Source organism: Schistocerca gregaria, chromosome 5 (assembly GCF_023897955.1).
Source record: "Schistocerca gregaria isolate iqSchGreg1 chromosome 5, iqSchGreg1.2, whole genome shotgun sequence".
NCBI lineage: Eukaryota > Metazoa > Arthropoda > Insecta > Orthoptera > Acrididae > Schistocerca > Schistocerca gregaria.
In genome coordinates, this window is record NC_064924.1 from 477,879,988 (window position 1) to 477,907,035 (window position 27,048).

At 45.9% G+C, this 27,048-nt stretch overlaps 1 protein-coding gene across 1 annotated transcript in view; it reads right to left on the reverse strand.

Moving 5' to 3' along the window:
* The window catches only part of LOC126272278 (uncharacterized), a 175,026-nt gene extending 148,410 nt beyond the window's left edge, over nt 1-26,616 (reverse strand). Inside the window, exon 1 of the mRNA XM_049975030.1 lies at nt 26,420-26,616. Within this exon, the coding sequence (XP_049830987.1) occupies nt 26,420-26,557 (138 nt within the window). The 5' untranslated portion in view covers nt 26,558-26,616. The remainder of the gene's footprint in view (nt 1-26,419) is intronic.
* Between the last annotated feature and the right edge of the window lie 432 nt (nt 26,617-27,048).

The following is a 27,048-nucleotide window of genomic DNA, read 5'->3' on the forward strand; positions in this document are numbered from 1 at the left end:
TCCCTAAGCTCCGTTTTATTAATTTTGGAACGTAAACGTTGTGAAACATCCTCTCACAGAACGCAGTAGTATGATACATCGGACCTATGTATTTTGTGTTACAACACAAACAAAACACAGCGAGATAAGAGAGCACTTTTATTTAACATGGGACGCGTGTAATCTCTATCGGGCATTCCGATAACATGAGTGTGAATGTTTTTCTCGAGGCTCCTGCCAACGATATAGCACAAAGACCCTCAGTGATATCACAGCTAAACTTAGCACAAAAACGAGGGTTGGATGAGCTCGATTTGATCTGCATTTCATGATCCATAATTTCAGTTGTATATTGTGTTTCAGTAAGTAGAATCAAAAATAAAAAATAAAATGGTTCAAATGGCTCTGAGTAATATGGGACTTAACATCTATGATCATCAGTCCCCTAGAACTTAGAACTACTTAAACCTAACTAACCTAAGGACAACACACAACACCCAGGCATCACGAGGCAGAGAAAATCCCTGACCCCGCCGGGAATCGAACCCAGGAACCCGGACGCGGGAAGCGAGGACGCTACCGCAAAAATTAAAAATAGAGATGAATAAAGCTAAACAAAAATGATCAGTATCTATTTTTAGCAAGTTAACATAACATTCAGATGGTTTCATCATAACCCATTTAACGTCCAATGTTGGATAAAAGACTTTTTGACGGTTTCCATGCATCACATTCAGCGATACAAAAAATGGTTCCAATGGCTCTGAGCACTATGGGATTTAAATTCTGAGGTCATCAGTCCCCTAGAACTTATAACTACTTAAACCTAACTAACGTAAGGACATCACACACATCCATGTCCGAGGCAGGATTCGAAGCTGCGACCGTAGCGTTCGCGCGGTTCCAGACTGCAGCGCCTAGAACCATCGGCCACTCCGGCCGGCTCAACGATACATATCACTGTTGTTGTTGCATTGTTCTCTAACGTCATCTTACGTTCGCTGATGAGCCAAAACGCTATGGCCACCTGCTTGTTAGCATGTTGATGTACATCAGATAGGCAATCGAACGGCGAATATGCGTGGCATGAATACGCAAGTCCCTGGTACATTTCCAGAAGTAAGCGAAACCAGATTTCTCCACAAGACACGCAACTCCTCAAAAATTGCAGGCCGGTGTTTTCTGGTCAAGGAGCCGTGCCCGCGACTTCTGTGGCGAAGGTTCACTATTTCAGTCACCAACTTTCACCTCAGCGTGTGAAAATATTTTGTTGGCGCCATTCTACATGGGAAGGAATGGTCATCATAATAAATTAAGACAAACCAGGGCTGGCACGGGAAGATTTAAATGTTCTTTCCCCCCCGCGCGTTGTTAGAGGGCGGAACGGTAGGGAAATAGCTTGAAGGTGGTTCGATCATCCCTGTGCCAACACTTGACTGTGAGTTGCAGATTAACCATGAAGATGTAGATGTAAACTATCAGTCCCTATAAAGCATTGTATCTCGATTCTGGACATTCGATCCGTAACAGCCATCATGTTGAAACACGCTGTGGCCATCGAGAACGACATTAAACGTGAAGCGATTGCGGTGGCTCGCAATAATGTGCACATAGTGCCCAACTGTCGTTGTGCATTTCAGGTCCCATAGAATCTCATGTGAATGTCCCCCATACAGTACCCACTGGTCTACGTCACTGTATGTTTCGGGCAGCCTGCTTGACGGTGTATCCGGACATGACTGTCAATCCGCTGTAACAAGAAACGTGATTCATCCGCCCAGGCGACAAGTTTCAATTAACCCACTGTCCCGTCTCGATGATCCCATGCCCACTGGTGTCGTAATTGGTGATGTCGTTGAGTTAACACGGGAATGCCTGGGGTCGTCGGCTGCTGAGTCCTACACTCATGCTCATAAATTAAGGATAATTGCAGAATGTGATGGCACTACACAAAACTGGCGCTAATAGCATAGGCACATAGGGAACACACACGACACTGATCTGTAAGTCCACGGTATTGGTGACAAGTTGAGAAAACTGTCCCGAAACGTATGTGCTACAAAACGCCATTGTTTCTTGCACATGTACCCCGACATCAATATGGGATATGATCACAATGCACACGTACACAGGCCGCAAAACCGGTTGGCATACTCTGGATTAGGTGGTCGAGCAGCTGCTGGAGTATAGTCTTCCATTCTTGCACCAGTGCCTGTCGGAGCTGCTAAAGTGTTGTAGGGATTTGAAGACGTGCAGAGATACGTCCACGGAGAGTATCCCAGACGTGCTGCGTGGGGTTTATGTCTGGACAGCAGGCAGGCGACTCAATTCGCCTGATATTTTCTGTTTCAAGGTACTCCTCCATGATGACAGCTCGGTGGGGCCATGCGTTATCATCCGTCAGGAGGAAGGTGGGACCCACTGCACCCCTGAAAAGGCGGACATACTGGTGCAAAATGACGGACCGATACACCTGACCTGTTACAGTTCCTCTGTCAAAGACATGCAGGGGTGTATGTGCACCAATCATAATCCCACCCCACACCATCAAGCCACGATCTCCATACAGGTCCCTTTCAAGGACATTAAGGGGTTGGTGAGATATCGGTCTTCTTGTGGTGTTGTACATTGTAGACGTCCCGTACTGTAGCGCCTGGACACGTTTCCTGTCTGCTGGAATCATTGCCATAGTCTTCAGATCACACTTTGTGGCACACAGAGAGCCCGTGCTATGACCTGCTGTATTTGACCAGCCTCCAGTCGCCCTGGTATTCTACCCCTCCTAACGTCATCAATATGTGTTCTTTGAGCCATTTTCAACACACAGTTACCGTTAGCATGCCTGAAAACGTCTGCACACTTACTCGCTGCACCGTACTCTGACATGCACCAACACACCTCTGCGTATGTGGACTGCTCCCAGCGCCAACGTGCGACGACCGCAGGTCAAATGCACCGCATGGTCATACCCCAAGGTGATTTAAACCCGCAAACCGCCCAGCAGAGCGCTGTTTCACCATATATCAGCATTATCCTTAATTTGAACATGAGTGTATGTTCAGCAATGTGCGCTGAACGGTGTGCTCCTAAACACTTGTACCTGCATTGACACAGTAGTCTGGCATCAGGTCAGCTACAATACGACGCCTGTAGTGCTTTAGAGAGAGGGCGAGCCTCCAATCTGCACGTGTTGTGGTGAAACATGGACGTCCAACACCTTGTCGACTAAAGTGCGCGTCATTTACGATGGCGGTCGAGTTTAGGTTCGTTGTGCGCAACTGACATCACAAAACACACTCAGCTAATGAACAGAGAACGACGTTGCCAGAGCTCGACTGCAGTGCAGAGCACGGACGAGTGTCTTCAGTTTTAGAAACGTTCAGTCATAAATAAAGTAATTGAACGAAACCAATGTCTTGATAACAGACTTTCTTTAAAAGAAAGTTTGGAAAAAGCATTCTTTATACCAACTGTTTCATATTCTATTAATTAATTAAACCAAACAAGCAGTAAGCCTCCTAATTCAGGCAACAGCAAGGAAATTAATTCTCACTAACCGGTTTTTCGCAATAAAGAACAGCGGTAATTGTTTATTTCCTACTGTTCTTCGACGAAACGTTGGTATAGTAATTCATAGTGATACCAACAGTGTTTGTCAGTATTTTGTTTGATTGTTTAAAGTACTCCGTTAGCATAACGGTTAAGGTAGTGGTGGTTAGTGTTTAACGTCCCGTCGACAACGAGGTCATTAGAGACGGAGCGCAAGCTCGCGTTACGGAAGGATTGGGAAGGAAATCGGCCGTGCCCTTTGAAAGGAACCATCCCGACATTTGCCTGAAATCGATTTAGGGGAATCACGGAAAACCTAAATCAGGATGGCCGGAGACGGGATTGAACCGTCGTCCTCCCGATTGCGAGTCCAGTGTGCTAACCACTGCGCCACTTCGCTCGGTGAACGGTTAAGGCATTTGGCTGTACGCAAAAGATTTCGAGTTTAAATCTTGTTCGATGCATAATATTTTCTTTATTTAAAAACAATATTTAAGTGTCTTACTTCATGAATTTAATTCGTTTTTTGGAATTTCTAGTGGCAACTAAAATAGACCATACAGAAAAGTATACTCTGTGGACTTTTACCTCTGCAAACTCCTCAAAATTTCGTGCAATCGTTTACTACATTTAATGCTGAACAATAAGTGCGTTGAACATCGAAACAAAATTAAGTCATTTATGGGGGGAAGGTATCAGTCATGAAGATGTGTAAAAATCAAATTTTTGGGCCAAATAGTTTTTGTGAAATCGAATGATACGTGTGTCAAAGCAGTCGGAACACCATGTGTGTGCACAGGCGAGCAGTTCAGTGATGACAAAATCGCGCACAGCGCGGAATGCGGGGAGCACGTCTCTGAAGCACCGAAAGGGTTAATGCGGCCGTGGTGGCTTTACTTCATAAACTGTGCGCTCCACCCTAAACGTAAGTTTGCGAACTATACTATACTATGGCGCTGCTTCTCTTAGCGCGTGCAACTGGCAAGGCAGCAATCTCCCGCGTCTGGGCGGGCATGCTCGAGCCGCCAAGATAAAAGAATTGAACTATAGTAGTGGATTCGCCATCTCTCAACCACTTTTCGTAGACGCTCACGACAGTAGCCGGCGGACAGAGAACCAGTTTTACTGTTTCCGAGATACCCGTTCTAGGCGCGGAGTCATAACAATATGCCGCCTGTCAAAGTCGCTTGTGTCGGTAGATTCTTCAATTTCCGACCAGTATCGTTGCTAGAATGATTTCTCATTCGTCTCCATTCGGCCTCGGGGACGTCCATTAATTATGTGAGCGTATTTTGTCAATTTGTACCTTTGTTAGTGGGATATGGTGAGATGTAGTGGGACTCTCCTGCCCCTCGCGTTAGATTTACCATGTAATTTTTAAATAATTAAATTCATGTGAATGTTTTACTTCATACAACTAAAAAAAAAAAGGTATATCATATCTTCTACGTAAAAGGCCTGTTCAAATAAAATTTTTTTGCATTAATCTTTAACTTATTCTGTTTGGTCTCCTTCGAAATATTCTCCTCCACAATTGATACACCGCTCCCAACGCCGTTTCCGCTTCCGGAAGCAGTCTTGGTACGACTCTTGCTGGATCGCGCGAAGCGCCGTCAGCGAATTTTCTTTTGTCTTGTCTAGCGTTGCAGATCTTCGACCTTTCAACTCTGTTTTCAACTTAGTAAATAAAAAAGTCCACAGGGGCCATGTCTGGAGAGTACAGAGGATGCGGCAGTTCAGTGATTTCATTTTTTGCGCAATAGTCACGAACCAAGAGGGATGAATATGCGGGAGCGGTATCATGACGCCATGAATTGTCTTGTCACACTTCACGCTGTTTCCTTCTCACAGTTTCTCGAAGGCGTCGCAACACGTCCCGACAGTACCATCGATTAACAGTTTGTCCCTGTGGCACAAATTCGTGATGAACTAATTCTTCAAACTCAAAGAATACTATCAGCATGGCTTTGAAATTTGGCCTGAGCTGACGAGCCGTTGTAAAGACTGAACCTTTGTCTCGACATCATAACCAGGTCTCATCACCAGTTATGATTCTCTTAAGGAACATTTCCCTCCCATTCTTGCGATCCAAAAGCTCTTTACAGATTGCGAGGCGAAGGTATTTCTGGTCTTGACTCATGAGCCGTGGGACGGATCTGGCGGCAACACGATGCATACAAAGATGCTGAGTCAGTATTTCATGACATCATCCAAGTGAAATGTTACATTGTTCTGCAATCTCTCAGACATTCGTCTTCGATTGGCACGCGCAATTTCGTTGACGTTACTGGTGTCGAACATCGAAGGGCGTTCTGAACGAAGGTCACCTTTAACTTCGGTACAGCCATTTTTAGACCGTGAGAATCATTCGTAACACCGAGAATGGCTTAAGCATTCATCACCGCAGACCTCCTGCATTATTCGGTGTGCCTCTGTAAAGGTTTTATTGAGTTTCCCACAAAATTTAATGCGGAGGCGTTGCTCCTCAGACTCTGCCATCTCGAAATTCGCAAATTGTGCGACACAACGCTCTACTCAATACAGCACTGAACAATAACTAACAGACGTGCAACAACGAAACTTCCAGCAGTTACATATGAAACACAGGTGTGTGCAAGGGTGCCAACTGCATTTAGCTCCAGCACACCATTGGATCGAAATTACGAATGCTCCGGAATATTTTTAACATACCTAGTACTAAACTTTTTCTGTGAAACTAGAGGTGAAAACGGTAACTACGTTTTAGGTGCACAATAACAAGTTTAATTAAAGTAACTGTCCTGAAAGCTGACAAATAGCTCTCTGCATATCGTGGTTTTTATAAATAATTTTCGAAAATGAGCAAATGAGGCTGCGACACTGCCTTCCCATATTCTTCACTCAGTCCATGGGCATTAATGTACTTCCTCTATTTTAATGATTGCTCACATGACATCCAAGTGTTTTGGTAGTACAGGAAGTGATTAGACGAATCTACAATCTTTTCGTGCAGCCACTCTAGGTTATCTTGTAGAGCGCACAACAGGGTCGAACGCTGACCACAGGTCCTCGCGGGGTTGCACGCGCCGCGGACTTGCGTTTCCCAGTTTCACAATTCTTGCAGCACCTGTTATGGATAGCGTGTTCATCCATCAAAAGGGATGGGGCGTAATAATTGCACAGCATTTGCGAATAGCCTGCAGAGGCAGACGGACAAAAAGGCTCTGTGAAACATTATTAAGCGTTTTCACGGATCCCTGAAACACTGACCTTTTACTGATGTACTATGCGCATTAACTGCCAACGGCGTTGCCGCTATGGTAGCAACGGTTCCCGTCAGATCACCGAAGTTAAGTGTGTCGGGCTTGGCAAGCACCTGGATGGGTCACCGTCCGGTCTGCCGAGCGCTGTTGGCAAGCGGAGAGGACTCAGCTCTCGTGTGGAAAATTGAGGAGCTACTTGATTGAGAAGCAGCGACTCCGGTCACGAAAACCGAAAAGCTGACAACGGCCGGAAGAGCGGTGTGCTGATCACATACACTATGTGATCAAAAGTATCCGACAGCCGCCTGAAACTGACTTACAAGTTCGTTGCGCCCTCCATCAGTAATGCTGGAATTCAATATGGTGTTGGCCCACCTTTGCCTTGATGACATCTTCCACTCTCGCAGGCATACGTTCAGTCAGGTGCTGGAAGGTTTCTTGGGCAATGGCAGCCCATTCTTCACGGAGTGCTGCACTCAGGAGGAGTGTCGATGTCGGTCGGTGAGGCCTGGAACGAAGTCGATGTTCAAAAACACCCCAAATATGTTCTATATGATTCAGGCTAGGACTCTGTGCAGGCCAGTCCATTACAGGGATGTTAATGTCGTGTAACCACTCCGCCACAGGCCTTTCATTTCGATCGTGTTGAAAGACGCAATCGCCATCCCCGAATTGCTCTTCAACAGTGGGAAGCACGAAGGTAGTTAAAACCTCAAGGTGCCAACAAGGGGCCAAGCCCTCTCCACGAAAAACACGACGACACCATAACGCTACCGCCTCCGAATTTTACTGTTGACACTACACACGCTGGCAGACAACGTCCATCAGGCATTCGCCTTACCCACACCCTGCCATCGGATCGCCACATTGTGTATCGTGATTCATCACTTCTCATAATGTTTCTCCACTGTTCAGTCGTCCTTACACCAAGCGAGGCATCATTTGGCATTTACCGGCGTGATGTGTGGCTTATGAGCAGCCGTTCGATGTTTTCTCACCTCCCGCCTAACTGACATAGTACTTGCAGTGGATCCCGATGCAGGTTGGAATTCCTGTGTGATGGCCTGGCTAGATGTCTGCCTATTATACGACCCTCTTCAACTGTCGGCGATCTCTATCAATCAATAGACGAGGTAGGCCTGTACGCTTTTGTGCTGTATGTTTCCTTTCACGTTTCCACGTCACTGTCACATCGTAGACAGTGGACGTAGAGATGTTTAGGAGTGTGGAAATCTCGCGTACAGACATATGGCACAAGTGATACTTAATCACCTAACCACGCTCGAAGTCGTGAGTTCCGCGGGGCGCCCCATTCTGCAGTCTAACGATCTCTAATGGCTGCTGAGGTTACTGGTATGGAGTACCTGCCTGTAGCTGGCAGCACAATGCACCTAATATGAATAACGTATGTTTTTGGGTTGTCCGGTTACTTGTGATCACATAGATTGTATCCATACCCGCATCCAGTGACGCTTAGCTGAGGATGACAAGGCGGTCCGTCGATACGTTTGGGTCTTTCGAGACCTGTCCGTACGGAGTTTAGTCGATGAACCTTTATGTACTTTGCAGATGAAGGACAACGTTGTTTCTACATTCCTTTGAACGGTATGATTTCCTAGATTTTTAGTCCCTGTAGTTATTGATGAAGAAGAGAATTCTTGTCGGTGAACTTCAACTTAGATTCTTTACACAAACAATTAACTTCTTGCTGGCACTTTTGTTTCGACTCGTCGACATGCTGCTTATCATACGTAGTGTAAAAGTTTTTTTTCATGTTGACACAATAACATCGATTTTATATGTGTTGGTGTGCATCACTGCTGACTCGCTGACTGACATGCAATGATTTCGACCGGCACGGCAAGGAGCTCCTCGAACGGAATCTGTCACATGTGCTGCAATTGTTTCGAAACAGGGAATTCTGGGCATGCACACGTGTAAGGCATTCAGTTCATTGCAGAGAGGCCATGAAGATTGGTGGGCACTTCAATATCGTCTGTGTTTGGGACTAATTTTACAACACAAAACGTTATTCGTTTAAATAATGTATTTTAAAGGTGACGCGAGATTTTGATAACGTTACTTTCTTGACTACATGACCCACCCAACTTCATTTAATTGACATTACAATTTCAATTAAGTCTTCCGCGCCTGTTTATTTTCCTGTATCTGTTAACAATTGCCGGCCTCTGTGGCCGAGCGGTTCTATGCGCTTCAGTCCGGAACCGCGCTGCTGTTACGGTCGTAGGTTCGAATCCTGCCTCGGGCATGGATGTATGTGATGTCCTTAGGTTAGTTAGGTTTAAGTAGTTCTAAGTCTAGGGGACTGATGACCTCAGATGTTAAGTCCCATAGTGCTCAGAGCCATCTGAACCATTTGTTAACAATTCCGATCATCCCTCTTTCGATTACTCGCTCAGTATTTGACTGATTTCCGCATTGAAATTTCAGATATCAATGCCATAAATCAAAATTTGAAATAGAGGGTGTATCAAAAAGAATCATCCGATGTGGCGCATCTATTATTTCTGAAACTAATAAACATATAGAATGACTTTTTTTTATGAACGGTAAACTCAAAATTTTCTTCATACCTTATCATAGGTGTTCAATGTGCCCCCCTTGAGATTCGCGGCATATGTCACTGCGGCATTCAAATTGTTCCCACACTGCAGCGAGCATGCCTTAGAGTTCAGCTTCCACAACTGCTGTTATCCGATGTTTCAGTTCAGTCGCTGTTGTTTGTAACGGACGCACATAAACAGATTCCTTTATAAGCCCCCACAAGAAACAATCAAGTACGGTCAGTTCCGGTAACCGTGGAGGCCAGTAATGTAAGGCTGAATCATTTGGTCCAGTGCGATCGATTCATCGTTCACCAATCCTTTGATCTAAAAATTCCCGCACTTCCAGATGCCAGTTGGCGGAGCCCCAAGGAAAACTCGAGAGTTTACTCTTTCCAACAGTACATTCTTCACGGACACATCTCAAATATCATAATAGTTTAGGTTTTTTTAAACTCGGATGATTCCTTTTGGTACATCCTGAATACACTCATTGCAGGCATTCCCTTTCAAATGCAGTAGAATCTTTGTTTTGAAAAGAATGTTCAGTCTACACGTCATTTCTTCTCGATCATCACCCGGCAGCGACGAAGGCACAGAGATGTGTGATTTGCAGCTTGGCGAGGATGTCGGTACGGCCAGCAAGGTCCTCCACAGCAGAGCAATCCGTTATACAGGGTGGTCCATTGACACTGTCCGGACCAAATATCTCACGACATTAGCATCAAGCGATAAAATAAGAACAACAAATCTGTTCGAGCGTGACGGGGGAAAACACATGGCGCTATGGATGGCCCACTAGATGGCGCTGCCACAGGTAACTTTTTTTTTAAAATAAGTACTCCCAATTTTTATTACATGTTCTTATAGTACGTAGATAAATAGAAATGTTTTATTTGGAACATTTGTTTCGCTTTGTGATGGATGGCGCTGTAATATTCTAACACTTATGCCTCAGCCATTTTGATGAACAGTTGGTAACAATGTGGTTTTTTTTAAAACTAAAACACAAAAAGTATATACGTTTGGACTTGATTTCTGTTGGTCCAGGGTGATACATTTACTTGATGTACTTCAACTTTAATGCATTTGGCAAAACACGTAACGAAATTCCTCTCACCAGAGAGTAGATCGCCTTCAGTAATTGTTGCACCTGCATTAACAACGCCCTGACGCATGTTTACGGGCGTTGTCGGTGGATCACAATACCAAGTATCTTTCAATATTCCCCAAAGAAAGAAGTCCAGAGACGTAAGGTCCGGTGAACGTGCAGGCCATGGTATGGTGGTTCTACGACCAATCAACCTGTCATTAAATATTCTATTTAATACCGCTTCAACTGCAAGCGTGCTATGTGCCGGAAATCCATCGTGTGGAAGGCACATCGCCATTCTGTCATGAAATGAAACGTCTTTTACTAGAATCGGTAAGACATTAATTAAGAAATTGGCATACATTGAGCCATTTAGAGTGCCATCGATAAAAGATGGACTAATTAGATGTCCTCCCATAATTCCACACCACACATTAACACACCATTGTCCCTGATGTTCCACTTCTCGCAGCCATCGTGGATTTTCAGTTGCCCAATAGTGCATATTATGCTGGTTTACGTAACCGCTGTTTGTGTATGACGCTTCCCCAGAGGGGGGGGGGGGGCAGAGGGGGGCGGGCTGGCAGCAGCGTAATACGCCGCTCTGCAGCCTACAGATAAAGTTAAAAAACATAATGAAGAGATATAAAAATAAAAAGAGGTGATAAAACGGTGACTTTAAAACTGGTATGCGGCGAAAAAAGTTTTGAAGAAAACATAAAAAACAAAGAGGTCAGTGATACTGATTAAAAACACTTTGGAAATAGACAGGCACAATTAGAAAACATGGCAACAGTCTGGTTTGTGTTCACAGGACTTTAAAAAGGGAACGCACAACACTGAACACTCACAGAAAACGCGGCGCTGTAGATTACGAAGGGGGGAGGGGGTGGGGGAGGACAAAGGCAAATGAGGGGGGGGGGAGGGGGGAGCCGATGGAGGGATAGGGCACAAAAAAGGAGGAGTAGGGCGGATGAGAGAAAGGAATGGGGAAGACAGTGGAGGGGAAAGCAAAAGGACTTGGGGGTAGAGATTGGAGGCAAGGAGTGGGTAGGTGGAGAAAAACCAGGATGGAAAGGGGTGGAGAGGGAGCCTAGGAAAAGGACAGAGGGAGGGAGGAGGAGTAGATCATAATTGATAGAAGGGATAAATGGACAGAGAGAGGGCATCATCCAGGAGGAGGAGTTGATGGAAGCCATTTCTGGAAAGGAGAGAAAGGGTGTAGAGGTGGTGGGTAGGGGGGAGACAACGGTGAAGGTGCTGCAGTGGGTGGGTGTTGGAGAGGAGAGGAGCAACCAGGGGATGAGAGGGATCAAGACGGCAGGAGGTGTAGATGACACGAAAATGTTCGAGGAAAACGAGCAGATGGGGGAAAGGAATCAGGTCATAGAGGATCTGCATGGGGGCAGGAGGCGGATACAGAAGGCGAGGTAGAGTGCATGCCACTAGAGATCTGGAGGAAGTTATAGAATCTGGAGGGCGCAGATATCCAGGTGGGACTGGCATAACAGAGGATGGGATAGATTAAGGATTTGTAAGTGTGGAGGATGGTAGAGGGGTTCAACCCCCATGTTCAGCTAGAGAGGAGTTTAAGGAGATGGAGGTGGCTGTGTGCTTTGGATTGGATAGAGTGGAGATGAGGGATCTAGGTGAGGTGACGGTCAATGGTGACTTCAAGGGGGGTGAGGGTGGGAGACAGCAAACAAGACGAGCACAGATGGTAAGGGGAAAGGAGTGAGTGATACAACGTATGATGATTGCTATGGTCTTGGAAGGATTGATTTTGTGGAGCCACTAGTTACAACATGGGACAAAAACATCAAAGTGATTCTGGAGGAGGCGTTGGGACCATTGAATGGTAGGAGTGAGGGCTAGGAAGGCGGTGTCGTCAGCATATTGCAGGAAGTGGACCTGAGAGGGGGCTGGGGCGTAGCTGTCATGTACAGGAGGTAGAGGAGAGGGGAGAGGACAGAGCCATGGAGCACACCAGCAGAGGGATAGAAGGAGAAGGACAGCCTGCATGGGCAGGGCCAGGTGGTGAGGGTGGATGGCTTTGGTAGGGATATGGGTGGTGATGGCATCAGACAAGGTGTGGTGGAGGAAGGCAGCAGTTTGAGTGATGTCATCAGGCGATTGGGGTGTAGGGTTGTGGTACTCGACCTGGGTGTGTATGGAGTCCTGGTAGGCATCCCAGTTGGCGCAGGAGTAGTCATGGACAAGTTGAGGAGGAACATCAGGAATATCAGGAATGGGGCAGGGATGGAGACCTAGTGAGGAGGATGGGGCTTGGTCACTGCCAATTAGGTCAAGGACATCCACAGTGACATGCCCAAGGAGGTCATGAGAGGCTACGATCATGTCTGGAGTGGTTTTGGATTTGAGACAGGTGTGTTGGGGGAGGGGAACCAGGACTCCGTGGAGGGTGGTGATAAACCAATGCCACCACTGGAGTTCAGCAGGAGCACGGCTGTGGGTATTGAGGTCTGCAGCAATCACGAGGTGGAGAAGGTGCGGTCAGTGTAGGCCAGGAAATCGTATGGGATGGGTGTATGATGGTGGATGTAGATGGTGGCACATATGATGGTAAGGGTGGGAAAGAAGAGTTGGAGATTCTTGGCAGGATTTTTTAGGAAAGTTTGTTGCCAAACAAGGTGGTGCTTGAGGTGGTTGATAGCAACCCTGTCATGTGCCAGGGAGTACAGGTTATTGGTGTGGTGGAAGGTGTAGAGAGCTGTGGAGATGGAGATATGAAGTTGAAGGAAAGTTTATTTAGGACGAAGGCATCGACATGGTGTCAATGGAGGGTGTGGAGGAAGAGGAGTTTGTGGATGGGTAGAGAGCAGACATTATGGTAAAGCATGCTGTAATGTTGTCGCTCCATGGTAAAGGAGATTTAGACAAGGGTGATGAGGAGGGTGAAGGTGAACTGGTCCTGGTTGTGGGAGTAGATGGCACAGCTGGTGAGGTGGAAGACAGAATGGGCTGCAAGGGCGGTTTGGGTGTGGGGGCATTGGAAGGGATGGATGTTTTGAAGGACTATGGTGACAAAGTGGATGATGGCCGCTGAAGTAGGGGAACGGACAAACATATTGTCATACCTAACTCAAGTAATGTTATCAGGTGCACTGCTGCATTTGTGAGAATATTACAGCGCCATCCCTCACAAAGTGAAACAAATGTTCCAAACGAAACATTCCTATTTATTTACATACTATACGAATATGTAATAAGGAATGAGGGTACCTACTTTAAAAAGTGCAGTTTCTATCAATTTCATCTATGGCAGCGCCATCTAGTGGGCCATCCATAGCGCAATCTGTTTTGCCCTGTCACACTCAAACAAAAGTGTTCTTATTTTTTCGTTTGATGCTAATTTCGTGATATATTTGTCCCGGTCTCTATCAATGGACCACCCCGTATAAAGATGTTCATAACTGGCTGTACCAGCCCTGGTAGTTACAAACTCGCTGTATGCTCGAATTTTATATTACTTTTCTCTGTAAATGTCTCATATAGTGTAGTTGTAACTCAGGTAAAAACGATACTGAACAGACAATACCACAGGCAATCATCATAAGTCATACCATTCGCTCCTTCCGACTCCTTGATTTCTACCTTACCGTCTGCACCTGAACTGTCTACCTCTCACCCACCCTCACCTACCTTGAAGTCACCATTGACCGTCGCCTCACCTGGACCCCTCATCTCCGCTCTATCCAATCCAAAGCCCACAACCACCTCCAACTCCTCAAACTCCTCTCTGGCTGAACATGGGGGTTGAACCCCTTCTCCATCCTCCACACCTACAAATCCTTAATCCGTCCCATCCTCTGTTATGCCAATCCTGCCTGGATATCAGCTCCCCCCCCCCCTCCAAATCCTCGAGCACCATGCACTCCACCTCACCTTATCTATACCCCTCCTGCCCCCCATGCAGCTACTCTAGGACCTGATTAATTTCCCCATCTGCTCCTTTTCCTCGAACATATCTGTGTCCTCTACACCTCCTGCTGCCTTGACCCCCCCCCAACCCCCGGTTGCTCCTCTCCAATCCCTGCTCTCTGCCGCTCCTTCACTGTTGTGTCCCCCCTGCCCACCACCTCTGCACCCGTCCTTTCTCGAGGTGGCTTCCATCAACTCCCCCTCCCAGATGATGCCCTCTCTCCCTCCATTTATCCCTCCTATCAACTCTGATCCTCACCTCCTCCTCCTCTGTCCTTATCCTGGGCTCCCTCTCCCCTCCCTTCCATCCTGTTTTCCCCACCTATCTTCTCTCTGCCTCCTTTCTCTCCTCCGAGTCCTTTTGCACTCCCCTCCTCAGCCTTTCTCCACTCCCCCTTACCTCTGCCCTGCCCCCTTATGAGTCCACTCCCTCTGTCAGCTCCTCCCTCCCCAGTTCGTTTTTCCCTTACCTTCCCCCTTTTTCCCCTCATCTGTCCAGGTCCCTCTGATCTAGCCTTGGCTGTTTAGTGACATCTTCGTGCCATCTTTTTAGTGCAGTGTTTGTTGTGCATCTTTTCTGAAGTGTTGCGAACAGAAATCATACTGTCGCTGGGTGCGATTTTTAGATCTCTTGCAAACAGATACCAGACTGTCCCCATGTTTTTTTAATTGGCTGTCTAGTATTTTATCAGTCTGCTTCCTCTGTATTGCATTGCCCCTTTGTTTTGTTTTACCTTCCACAATTTTCCGCCTTTTTCCAATTTAAGTCACCGTTTTTATCACCCGCTTTTATTGTTTATTGTCTTCTTCTTCTGGTTTAAAAATTCTGTAGGCTGAAGAGCGGTGTACTAAGCTGCTACCAGCCCGCTCCCTTTGGGGGAATCGAAATTCAATAAAGGAAAAAAAAGACAATACTGTTATTGCTCATATCAACTATGATCCTCACCTCCCTCTCCCTCCTTCTGTCCTTTTTTTGGACTCCCTCTCCCTTCCCCCCTCCATTCTATTCTGTTTTTTCTCCACCTATCCTCCTTGACTCCATTCTCCCCCCCCCCACGAGTCCTTTTTCTTTCCCCTCCTCTCTCTTCCCCACTCCTTTCTCGCATCCGCCGTACCCCCCCTTTTTCTGTACCCTCTCCCTCCATCGGCTCCCCCCTTTTTCCCCCTTCCTCATTTGTCCAGACCCTCCCCCCCCCCTGTTATCCAAATGCCTTTGTACTCTATAGTGCAGTGTTTTCCATGAGTGTTAAGTGTTGTGCATCCCCTTTTCAAAGTGCTGCAAACAGAACCCAGACTGCCACTGTGTTTTTTAATTGTGCCTGTCTATTTCCAAAGTGTTTTTTAATGAGCATCACTGACCTCTTTGTTTTTTATGTTTTCTCTACAACTTTTTCCGTCATGTACCAGTTTTAAAAAGTCACCTTCTTATCACCTCTTTTTATTGTTATGTCTCCTCATTATGTTTTTTAACTTTATCTGTAGGCTGCTGAGCAGCGTATTACGCTGCTGCCAGCCCGCCCTTCCCTCTGGGGGGAATTCGAAATACAATAAACAGAGAAAAAGACAATACTGTGTGTTCAACTTCATCTGGACTTATCACAGCAACGCTCGCGTTATACGCCATATCATATCTTCGTGAGTTGTCAGTTTTTCCTTATAGAACACTTGTTCCAAACTTTCCGCTACAGATAGAAGTCCAAAGGTGTTATGTCTGCAGAGAGTGCAGACCCTTTTGTGTATCCAGTACGTTCGAGCCAACGATCTCCAAATGTTCTGTTAAGACGGTCTATAAGTATCTATAGCGCAAGTTTATCCATTTTCCTCTATCTGTGTGAATTTTCAGCTGACCAGGAAGGAGTGCTGCGAAGTCTGATTACTCCATTGTTTGTAAATGGTACTTCATTCGTGGACATCGTCTTTCATGGAAAGGCCGCATCACTTTGAGGTTTTCATAGACACATTTCGAAGGACTGCAACTTATAGTGAAACTCATTGCAGTGAAAGCGTTGCTGAGGGCGAAGTGTGGAAAGGATGAAATGCGATGGAATGTAGCGTTTCCAGAACAGTACTTTTGATGATCTCGTCCGCACATTTGATTTGCCTTGTAGTTCCCTGTGGATTGTACATGGACGTGCTGAAAAGTATAGCCTCCGAATTTTTTATGTGAAAACTCGAAGCTTTTTAAATGAAACAAACGTTGTTAACATTGTACATCTTTATTCTTCATGTCTATATATTTGGTGCCCTCTTCCACTAGAGGGCTCCGAGTTGTAGCGTGTGACATGGCGGTGAGTAACGTAACTATAATGGTGCATGAGAAACAGCCCGCTGTAATCGAGTTTCGAATTTGAAGATTTCGTCCACACAGGAAGCACCCACTTCTTCAGTGTATTAATGCAAGACCACGCACTAGCGCTGCGACATCTACTATCCGACGCCTTGGGATCATTGTCATCGATCATTCTCCGTACAGTCCTGACTTAGTTCCATCTGATTTTCATCTGTTTCCAAAACTTAAAGAAGAGTTCGAGAACATCACTCCGATAGCGATGAATCGGTGCAAGCGGAAGTGAGGTTGTGACTCAGTAAACAAAGTAAAACATTCTACAGGACGGTGTCAATCAACTGGTCTCTTGTTGAGAAAGATGTGTTCGTTGCCAGGGTGACTATGTTGCGAAATAAACATATAGACACGAACGATAACGATTTAAAACGTTAATCACACTTGTTTTAATTAAAAATTGTTCGGTTATCACATAAAAAAATCGGAGGCATTACTTTTGAGGACGCCAACATATGTAACCGCTGCCAAAGAAGGTGGCTGAAATCTCTCATCAGCTGCTGTTTGTTTACGTTGGTATTTTATTCTTCAGATTTCCAATATCTCGAAATTTCTTTATAATTCTAGTAAACACAGATAATAAGGGATTTGGCACGCTCAGGATACCTGCTCATACTTTTTTTCCTACTGCCGTACACACTATGAAAGTGTGAATAGCTTCAGCAGTGAAGAGACTCCTAAAACCCTCTTGTAAACATTTTTTGTAAAGAATAATTTAATTTTGCGTTGAGAAATAAAGGAGCTTTCCTTTATTTTGCTAATAGTGAAGAAATATTATTGAGTTATTTCGATGTAATATTTTGCTTTCGATATTACACAGAAACATTCATTTTCTTGTCATTGTTGATGGCTAAATAATGTAATTGTTTAATTGTTGACGGCTAATATAACGTACTCACAGTGAAGTGCAGCGTGAAAATAGCTTCAAGAGCAAGTTATCCGATAGCTACAACAGGAGAGCACACACTGGTGAGCTTCATGGGCACAGACAAACCCACGATACGATACTGAGTTACGGTTTTGCTTACAATTGATGGAAAATGGTAAAGATTTCTGGGACCTCTTCTTGTGATTTTGGAACAGTTGTTTGGGGAGCTTTTATTTCGTTATTAGTTAGTTAAGTTGCACGCATATTACGTTCCTCAAGTCCTCTTTGAGCACTCTTTTCAGTGGTTCAGTGAAAGAGTAAACTGCATGACAAAAAGGGAAGGATGCACAAGAGGAAGAGGGATCGAACTTGATGAATTGAGAGGGTATGTCATGGTACTGAAGTAATTCCAAAATCGAATAAAATTTCCAAAGAACTTGGCAGTATCAGCCCATTTGTCAGTGTGAAGTTGCTCCCCCCACCCCCCGTCTGGCCTGACGCATGCATTGATTCGTTTGGGAAGGATGTTATACAGACAAAATATCATCTCCTGAGGCTAGCTGGCCCACACATATTGAATTACTCCGTGACCTCATCAATACTGGCACTGGGACGTAGTTGCGTCTGAAATGATCCAGCACATCCTCTATTGGGAACAGACTGGGGGCGACGGAAGTACCTTAACACCACGCATACAGTTCATTTAGAGACTTATCATGTATGGAAGTGCGTCGTCCTGTTGACAAATTGTCCCACGATAACGCCACACGAGAGGTAACACGTGAGGAAGCTGGATGTCCGTGACGTACTTTTGTGGCGTGACCTGAACTCATACCGATGACCGCTCTCTTCAAGACGCCAGGAACAACAACAATGTGCCTTTCCTATCGCGTGGAATGACTGTGCTGTTTGAGGCGCCATGTCACGGGTTGGGCAGTTCCTCCATCGGGCATGTGTGTGTGTGTGTGTGTGTGTGTGTGTGTGTGTGTGTGTGTGTGTGTGCGCTGTTCTTAGTTTAAGTAGTGTGTAAGTCTAGCGATGACCTCAGCCGGCCGTTGTGACCGAGTGGTTCTAGGCGCTTCCGTCTGGAACCGCGCTGCTGCTACTGTCGCAGGTTCGAATCCTGCCTCGGGCTTGGATGTGTGTGATGTCCTTAGGTTAGTTAAGTTTAATTAGTTATAAGTCTAGGGGACTGATGACCCCAGATGTTAAGTCCCATAGTGCTTAGAGACCTCAGCAGTTTGGTCCCTTAGGAATTCACACACAGCTGAACACTTGAACTGTGTCTCTCCAAAACAATGGGAGAATGAGACCTCCCTCCAGGTCGTCTCTATACTCTCCGAGGATGGTCATCTGGGATGTGCAGAAAGTCGATTCACTGCTGAATACAATGCGACGCTATTTGACCAGCACAAACTGCTGCTCGGTCACAACACTACTCGAGATGCAGCCGTTTGTGGCGCGGTACTAACGGCAGAATATGGATCGGACGATAATTCCTTAGCCCAGTTGCTGCTAGTCTCCAACCAACAGTGTCGGATTGCACAGAATGTTACAGGAACCCATTACTTGTTCACGAACAGTAGATATGGGTGTGAATGGTTACGATGTGCACAGTCCAGTGATCCTCTCCTGTGGCAGTCAGACGTGGCCGACAGGAAACTTGTCGAGTATCCCAGCCCTCTCGTTCCCATGCAGTCCGACATCGGGGCACTGTCACAAAGGAATGGGAAACATATCTAGACACTGCACGATTCCATCAGGCGGCGAAATGGAGACCCACGATGAGACCCGTTTCAAACTGTTGAAACGTCCCCTTAGAAAAATTGTACATGATTGTGCTTAAACTGACACACAATATTTTTAGCGCAACGCAATCTGACTTTTAATAATCCCTACAAAAGAATGGCCCTGACTAACATTAATCTATACCTTTCACAAATCACTTACCTCACAAAAATCTTGGTTACTCGAACTACTGCAATACAGCGAGCGCCACTACTGCTAGCTAAACTACGGAAGGCACTAACTACTGATAACGATAGTTAGCAAATGAAAGATTTTAATAGAGAACAAACAATGTATTTACCTTAATAGTCATAATATATATATATATATATATATCAGTTCATGACATCCATTCTTACAAATTTCAAAACTCCGCGACCTCTCTCCCCACGTCCACCACTGCTGACGGCTCACCTCCAACTGCGCAACGGTACGCGCTGTTAACATCCAGCTGCCCAACACTACAATGGCAGACAACAATGCAAACCAGCCACAGACTGCACACGGCACAGCCAGTGATTTTCAAACAGAGCGCTACGTGGCGGCGGCGTTACCAATAAAAAAACCTAAACAGCCTACTTATACTGTCAGGTGCTGATAATGCTGTCTCCGAGGAGTACGCAGCATCTTCGTGTCCTCCACAGTAATCACTAAACATCTGGCACTGTTCACGTCCCTTTTCTACTTCACAATCCTGAAAACAAACCTAAATACGGATAACACCAGTGCACTCTGGTGGTCGTTCTACCTGTCACAGAGCAGGCCGCGGTGACCGAGCGGTTCTAGGCGCTTCAGTCCGGAACCGCGGGACTGCTAAGTTCTCAGGTTCGAATCCTGCCTAGGGTATGCATGAGTAAGACGTCCTTAGGTTAGTTAGGTTTAAGTAGTTCTAAGTTCTAGGGGACTGATGACCTCAGATGTTAAGTCCCATAGTGCTCAGAACCATCTACCTGTCACAGAGAATCGCACCTGCAGTCATTCACATTTCCGTCGCTGGTATGTACGTGTACCACGTTACATTGATATGCGACCGCGTCTTCTTGGTGCTTTACTTTTGTTCGGGCAGTGTATTTTATTTCCTTCATCCCGACTGTCCATGATTCACTGCCGTACACTACTATACTCCAGATAAAACAAGTTGCAGATGGTTTTCTACGTTTATGTAAGAAAAAAATTGCCAGATATACAAGAGAGGCTGGCTGCACATTGATGTAATAGCCAGGAATCGAACCCAGAATATCCAAGTGTCCGGACCGTTCGCCAGATAGTTACGTTATTTAAGGAAACAGGAAGTGTTAAGCAACATGTGTAACGTCAACCACGACCTGCAACAAATGATGATGCCCAAGTAGGTGTTTTAGCTGCTGTTGCGGCTAATCCGCACTTCACTAGCAGAGAAATTGCGCGAGAATCGGGAATCTCAAAAACGTCGGTGTTGAGAACGGTACATCAACATCTATTGCACCCGTACCATATTTCTATGCACCAGTAATTGCAGGGCGACGACTTGGAACGTCGTGTACAGTTCTGCCACTAGGCTCAAGAGAAATTACGGCACGATGACAGATTTTTTGCACGCGTTCTATTTAGCGACGAAGCGTCATTCACCTACAGCGGTAACGTAAACTGGCATAATATGCACTATCAGGCAACGGAAAATCTACGATGGCTGCGACAAGTGGAACATCAACGGCCTTGGCGAGTTAATGTATGCTGCGACGTTATGGGAGGAAGGATAATTGACCCCCATTTTATCGATGGCAATCTAAATGGTGCAATGTATGCTGATTTCCTACGTAATGTTCTACCGATGTTACTGCAAGATGTTTCACTGCGTGACAGAATGGCGATGTACTTCCAACATGATGGATGTCCGGCACACAGATCGCCTGCGGTTGAAGCGGTATTAGGTAGCATATTTCATGACAGGTGGATTGGTCGTCGAATCACAACCACACTTTCACCGGATCTGACGTCCTCGGATTTCGTTCTGTGGGGAAAGTTGAAGGATATTTTCTATCGTGATCCACCGGCGACGCCTGAAAACATGCGTCAGTGCACTGTCAATGCATGTGCGAACATTACGGAGGGCGAACTACTCGCTGTTGAGAGGAATGTCGTTACACGTATTGCCAAATGCATTGAGGTTGACGGACATCATTTTGAGCATTTATTGTATTAATGTGGTATTTACAGGTAATCACGCTGTAACAGCATGCGTTCTCAGAAATGATAAGTTCACAAAGTACATGTATCACATTGGAACAACCGAAATAAAATATTCAAACGTATTTTAATTTAAAAAACCTACTTGTTACCAACTGTTCGTCTAAAATTTTGAGCCATATGTTTGAGTCTATTACAGCGCTATCTATCACAAAGCGAAAAAAGTGGTCCAACTAAAACATTCATATATCTTTGCGTACTACACGAATATGAAATAAAAATGAGGATTCCTATTTTAAAAAACGCAGTTGATATCCGTTTGACCTATGGCAGCGCCGTCTAGCGGTTCAACCATAGCGCCATCTGGTTTCCCCCTTCAAGCTAGACGAGTTTCGTTCTTTGTAGTTTTTTCGTTTGACGCTTATTTCGTGAGATATTCGGCCTGGTCACGATCAATGGAGCACCCTGTATATGGAAATGAAACACGGATGATGCGCAGTTGAGACAAGAGGAGAACAGAAACTTTCGAGATGTGATGCTACAGTAGAATTGTGAAGATTATATGGGTAGACCAAATAACACATGAGGAGGTACTGAAATAAATTGGGGAGAAAAGACATTTGCGGCAGAACCTGACTGGAAGAAGGCGTCGGTTGACAGTACACATGCTAAGACATCAAGGGATCACCAATTTAGTATTGGAGGGAGGTCAAAATCGTAGAGGGAGATGATTCAGAAGGATGTATGTTGCAGTAGTTGTTTGGAGATGAAGAGGCTTGCACAGGATAGGATAGCGTGGAGAGATGCATCAAACCAATCTTCTGACTGACGACTACAACAAAAGCAATCGATGACGTTTGTTTTTCTCAGCCACAGTCCTAACGGAACTGGGGCACACAATGTACGTGTAGAAAGCAGGTACTTGATATAGTCGCCACACGCCTGTCCCGCCCTAATTGTAAGGTGGCATCATTTTGAGCGACATTACAACTACCACGCCGGAAAGAAGACCCTTTAATAGTTTAAAACATCGAGACAGGAAACCATTAACGATACTGACATCGGCTAGGGATCTTAATTTGTAGCAGAATATCTGCACGTTGGGCGATAGTGAAGCGAACGGAGACTGGAGGCTGGCAGGAGAACGGGAAAGACAGAAGCGAGGCAGGCAGGCGTGAGAGCTGAAGACAACAGCGAACTTAAGCTCCTGGAAACCCCAGGCGGGTGGATCGCGGTTTAGCGGAAGCCACGTGGCCGAGGACAAGGAGAAGACACAAAATGCGTGGCGGCGTGTAGGTGGTTTCCCAACGGCCGGAGCGGAAGCTTCTGGAACAGTCTGCAAACTTCTAGAAGCTTCGGTCGGTTGCAAAACTGAGATTGGTCGGCGCTCGGAAACTAACGCCTTCCAGCAACATGATTGGCCACGCACATTAAAAGGGGGAAGAAAAGAACACTTGTTCCTGGGGCGTCGAGGAGAGAGGTTGTGCCTGGAGAGGTGTGCGACCACGTACAGAGGACTTGTAGCGAGAGCCTGTGGATCGTTTGGTGTTCCACGGCAGCCGTGGAGGTGCCTACGGAAGCTTTTGGTGAGATAGAGTTTATGTTATCTCACTGAGTCGAGAACCTTTGCAGCGATAAACGTTAGATCACTGTAGTGGTCGTCCATTCGCAAAGGAATTTAGGGAAGTAAAGTAAACTGCTGATCACGTGTCTTTTTCGTTCCGTGCTGAGACTTCACTTTGCTAGTCGCGAGTGTAGTTCTAAATATAATTGCAATGGCCATAGCTGATGTCCGTATTCCGCGCTTGAATTAACGAGCCGGCCGCGGTGGTCTAGCGGTTCTAGGCGCGCGCAGTCTGGAACCGTGCGAGTGCTACGATCGCAGGTTCGAATCCTGCCTCGGGCATGGATGTGTGTGATGTCCTTAGGTTAGTTAGGTTTAAGTAGTTCTAAGTTTTAGGGGACTAATAACCACAGCAGTTGAGTCCCATAGTGCTCAGAGCTGCTCAGAGCCATTTGAACCTTTTTTTTTTTTTTTTTTTTTTGAATTAACGACCGCGAATACAGGATGTTGCAAAAAGGTACGGCCAAACTTTCAGGAAACATTCCTCACACACAAATAAAGAAAACATGTTATGTGGACATGTATCCGGAAACGCTTACTTTCTATGTTAGATCTCATTTTATTACTTCTCTTCAAATCACATTAATCATGGAATGGAAACACACAGCAACAGAACGTACCAGCGTGACTTCAAACACTTTGTTACAGGAAATGTTCAAAATGTCCTCCGTTAGTGAGGATACATGCATCCACCCTCCGTCGCATGGAATCCCTGATGCGCTGATGCAGCCCTGGAGAGTGGCGTATTGTATCACAGCCGTCCACAATACGAGCACGAAGAGTCTCTACATTTGGTACCGGGGATGCATAGACAAGAGCTTTCAAATGCCCCCATAAATGAAAGTCAAGAGGGTTGAGGTCAGGAGAGCGTGGAGGCCATGAAATTGGTCCGCCTCTACCAATCCATCGGTCACCGAATCTGTTGTTCAGAAGCGTACGAACACTTCGACTGAAATGTGCAGAAGCTCGATTGTGCATGAACCACATTTTGTATCGTACTTGTAAAGGAACATGTTCTAACAGCACAGGTAGAGTATCCCGTATGAAATCATGATGACGTGCTCCATTGAGCGTAGGTGGAAGAACATGAGGCCCAATCAAGATATCACCAACAATGCCTGCCCAAACGTTCACAGAAAATCTGTGTTGATGACGTGATTGCACAATTGCGTGCAGATTATCGTCAGCCCACACATGTTGATTGTGAAAATTTACAATTTTATCACGTTGGAATGAAGTCTCATCCGTAAAGAGAACATTTGCACTGAAATGAGGATTGACACATCGTTGGATGAACCGTTCTCAGAAGTGTACCCGTGGTGGCCAATCAGCTGGTGATAGCGTCTGCACACGCTGTACATGGTACGGAAACAACTGGTTCTCCCGTAGCACTCCCCATACAGTGACGTGGTCATCGTTACGTTGTACAGCAGCAACTTCTCTGACGCTGACATAAGGGTTATCGTCAACTGCACGAAGAATTGCCTCGTGCATTGCAGGTGTCCTCGTCGTTCGAGGTCTTCCCCAGTCGCGAGTCATAGGCTGGAATGTTCCGTGCTCCCTAAGACGCCGATCAATTGCTTCGAACGTCTTTCTGTCGGGACACCTTCGTTCTGGAATTCTGTCTCGATACAAACGTACCGCGCCACGGCTATTGCCCCGTGCTGTTCCATACACAAATGGGCATCTGCTAACTCCGCATTTGTAAACATTGCACTGACTGCAAAACCACGTTCGTGATGAACGCTAACCTGTTGATGCTACGTAGTGATGTACTTGATGCTAGTACTGTAGAGCAATGAGTCGCATGTCAACAGAAGCACCAAAGTCAACATTACCTTCCTTCAATTGGGCCAACTGGCGGTGAATCGAGGAAGTACAGTACATACTGACGAAACTAAAATGGGCTCTAACATGGAAATTAAGCGTTTCCGGACATACGTCCACATAACATCTTTTCTTTATTTGTGTTTGAGGAATGTTTCCTGAATGTTTGCCCGTACCTTTTTGTAACATCCTGTATATCACAGGACAGTGACAGAAAGAGCGATTACCAAATGTGAATAGGCAGAACTAAAATGTTGCTCGTACTGTGTAATCTTGTATAGAGTAAATTGCAGAAGAGTAAAGAATTTAACACTACTGCGTGTATCATTTCATAGCTAGTACTTTACTTCGTCATTTTATTATCTCCTTATTTGTGTATTTCATGTTTGCAACCACCTGGTGGAGGCAGTGTTTGTAGGTCAGCTCATCTGAACATTGTAGCATATACTGAGGATATGTTTAGAAACCAACCAGACTTACATACGACTAGTTGACGTCACATACAGAGCAAAGGATAAGCTTACTGTGGTGTGCGTACTGTAAGGCCTTCGGTACACACACCATCAGATTATTTGACTTGTCGCTCTAACGAAGTAGGCGAGTGTCTGCAATATGTCTCATGGTCTTATCGTGGCGTGTTTATCTTCTGCCGTTAGGTCAGATGATAGAAATGCCACTTGCACGCTTAGAGTAGCAGATTGACCGTGACCAACTTTAAACGGAACTTTATTGATTTTCACACACATTTATTAAAATAATAAAAATCATAGATATTACATAACTTGATTCTGGATGCTATTTACAATTGACAATATGAAGTTCCTATGGTCTTGGTACGTTAATCTTATTCTCACATATTTCTGATACTTGACAAAGTGTCTATACATTTCTCTTCACGGCTATGTACAGGAATATGGTAATAGTGTTAGGCGCAGACTGAAACTTGACTATAGACTAATTCAGACTGGTGCAGACTAATGCAGACTGACTAATCGGAGGTTTGTACACTCGTTATAATACCTCGAGCGTTGAGGTATCACTGCGCGAGTGTGATCAGCAAGGAGAAAAGGTTCTACGTTAGCAGCAATCTCATTGGCTGCGTTACATATTAATACGCGAATCGGAGGAAGCAGAATTTGGTCCGTCTCTAAGGCAGCGCCATCTCGTAGTGTGGAGACGGACGAGCGCTGCGCCTGCGCTGTTGTGCTTAGCGGGGCGCGCTCTATTGGGAAAGTTGTGTACGCGCTGACTACGCGGAACTAAGTACACAACACTTACCCTTCTGGAGAGCGTATAAGTGTCAGAGCGACATTATAAAATCCGTTCGACTCGCAGGCTTACCCATCAGCAGAAAAGAGCAAAAAAGCAGAAGCGGTAGCTTACAAGCTTTACGTTCGTAGCGCAGCATGTGTAATGTAAGCGGCGTGCGCACTCACGGTGATGACGATCTTGAGGACGCCGACGACGGACCTGGCGAACTTGGTGGGTGAGAAGCGGCGGTAGGCGAGCAGGTCCGCGGCCGACTGCTGCCGGCCGAGCGGCGCGTGCGGGCCGTGGTCCTGGTGCTGATACATGCTGCCCGCTGCCCGCTGCCGTAGCACTGGCCCGCGGGTAGCGGCGGCTGGCCGGGGGCCGACGCACGCGCTATCGCTGCCGCGAGTCCAACCACGCCCGTTGTCAGCGCGCCCACAGACTCCGTATCGCCGCTTATCGCCCCAGGAAAACGCTCGGCAGTCGCGCATTATGAGTTTACTTTGACCCACGCATTGCCGCCGATATTATCAACACCGTCGAGACTTAATAAAACTCTTTCAACTTCCAAAACAAAAACACTTACTCTACGAAAATCACTGTGAAGAGTGTGTGTGTGTGCGTGCTTGCGCGCGCGCATGTGTGTGTGTGTGTGTGTGTGTGTGTGTGTGAATTCCTAAGCGACCAAACTGCTGAGTTCATCTGTCCCTAGACTTACATACCACTTTAAACTAACTTAAACTAACTTATGCTAACGAGGGAACCTCCCCATCGCACCCCCCTCTGATTTAGTTATAAGTTGGCACAGTGGATA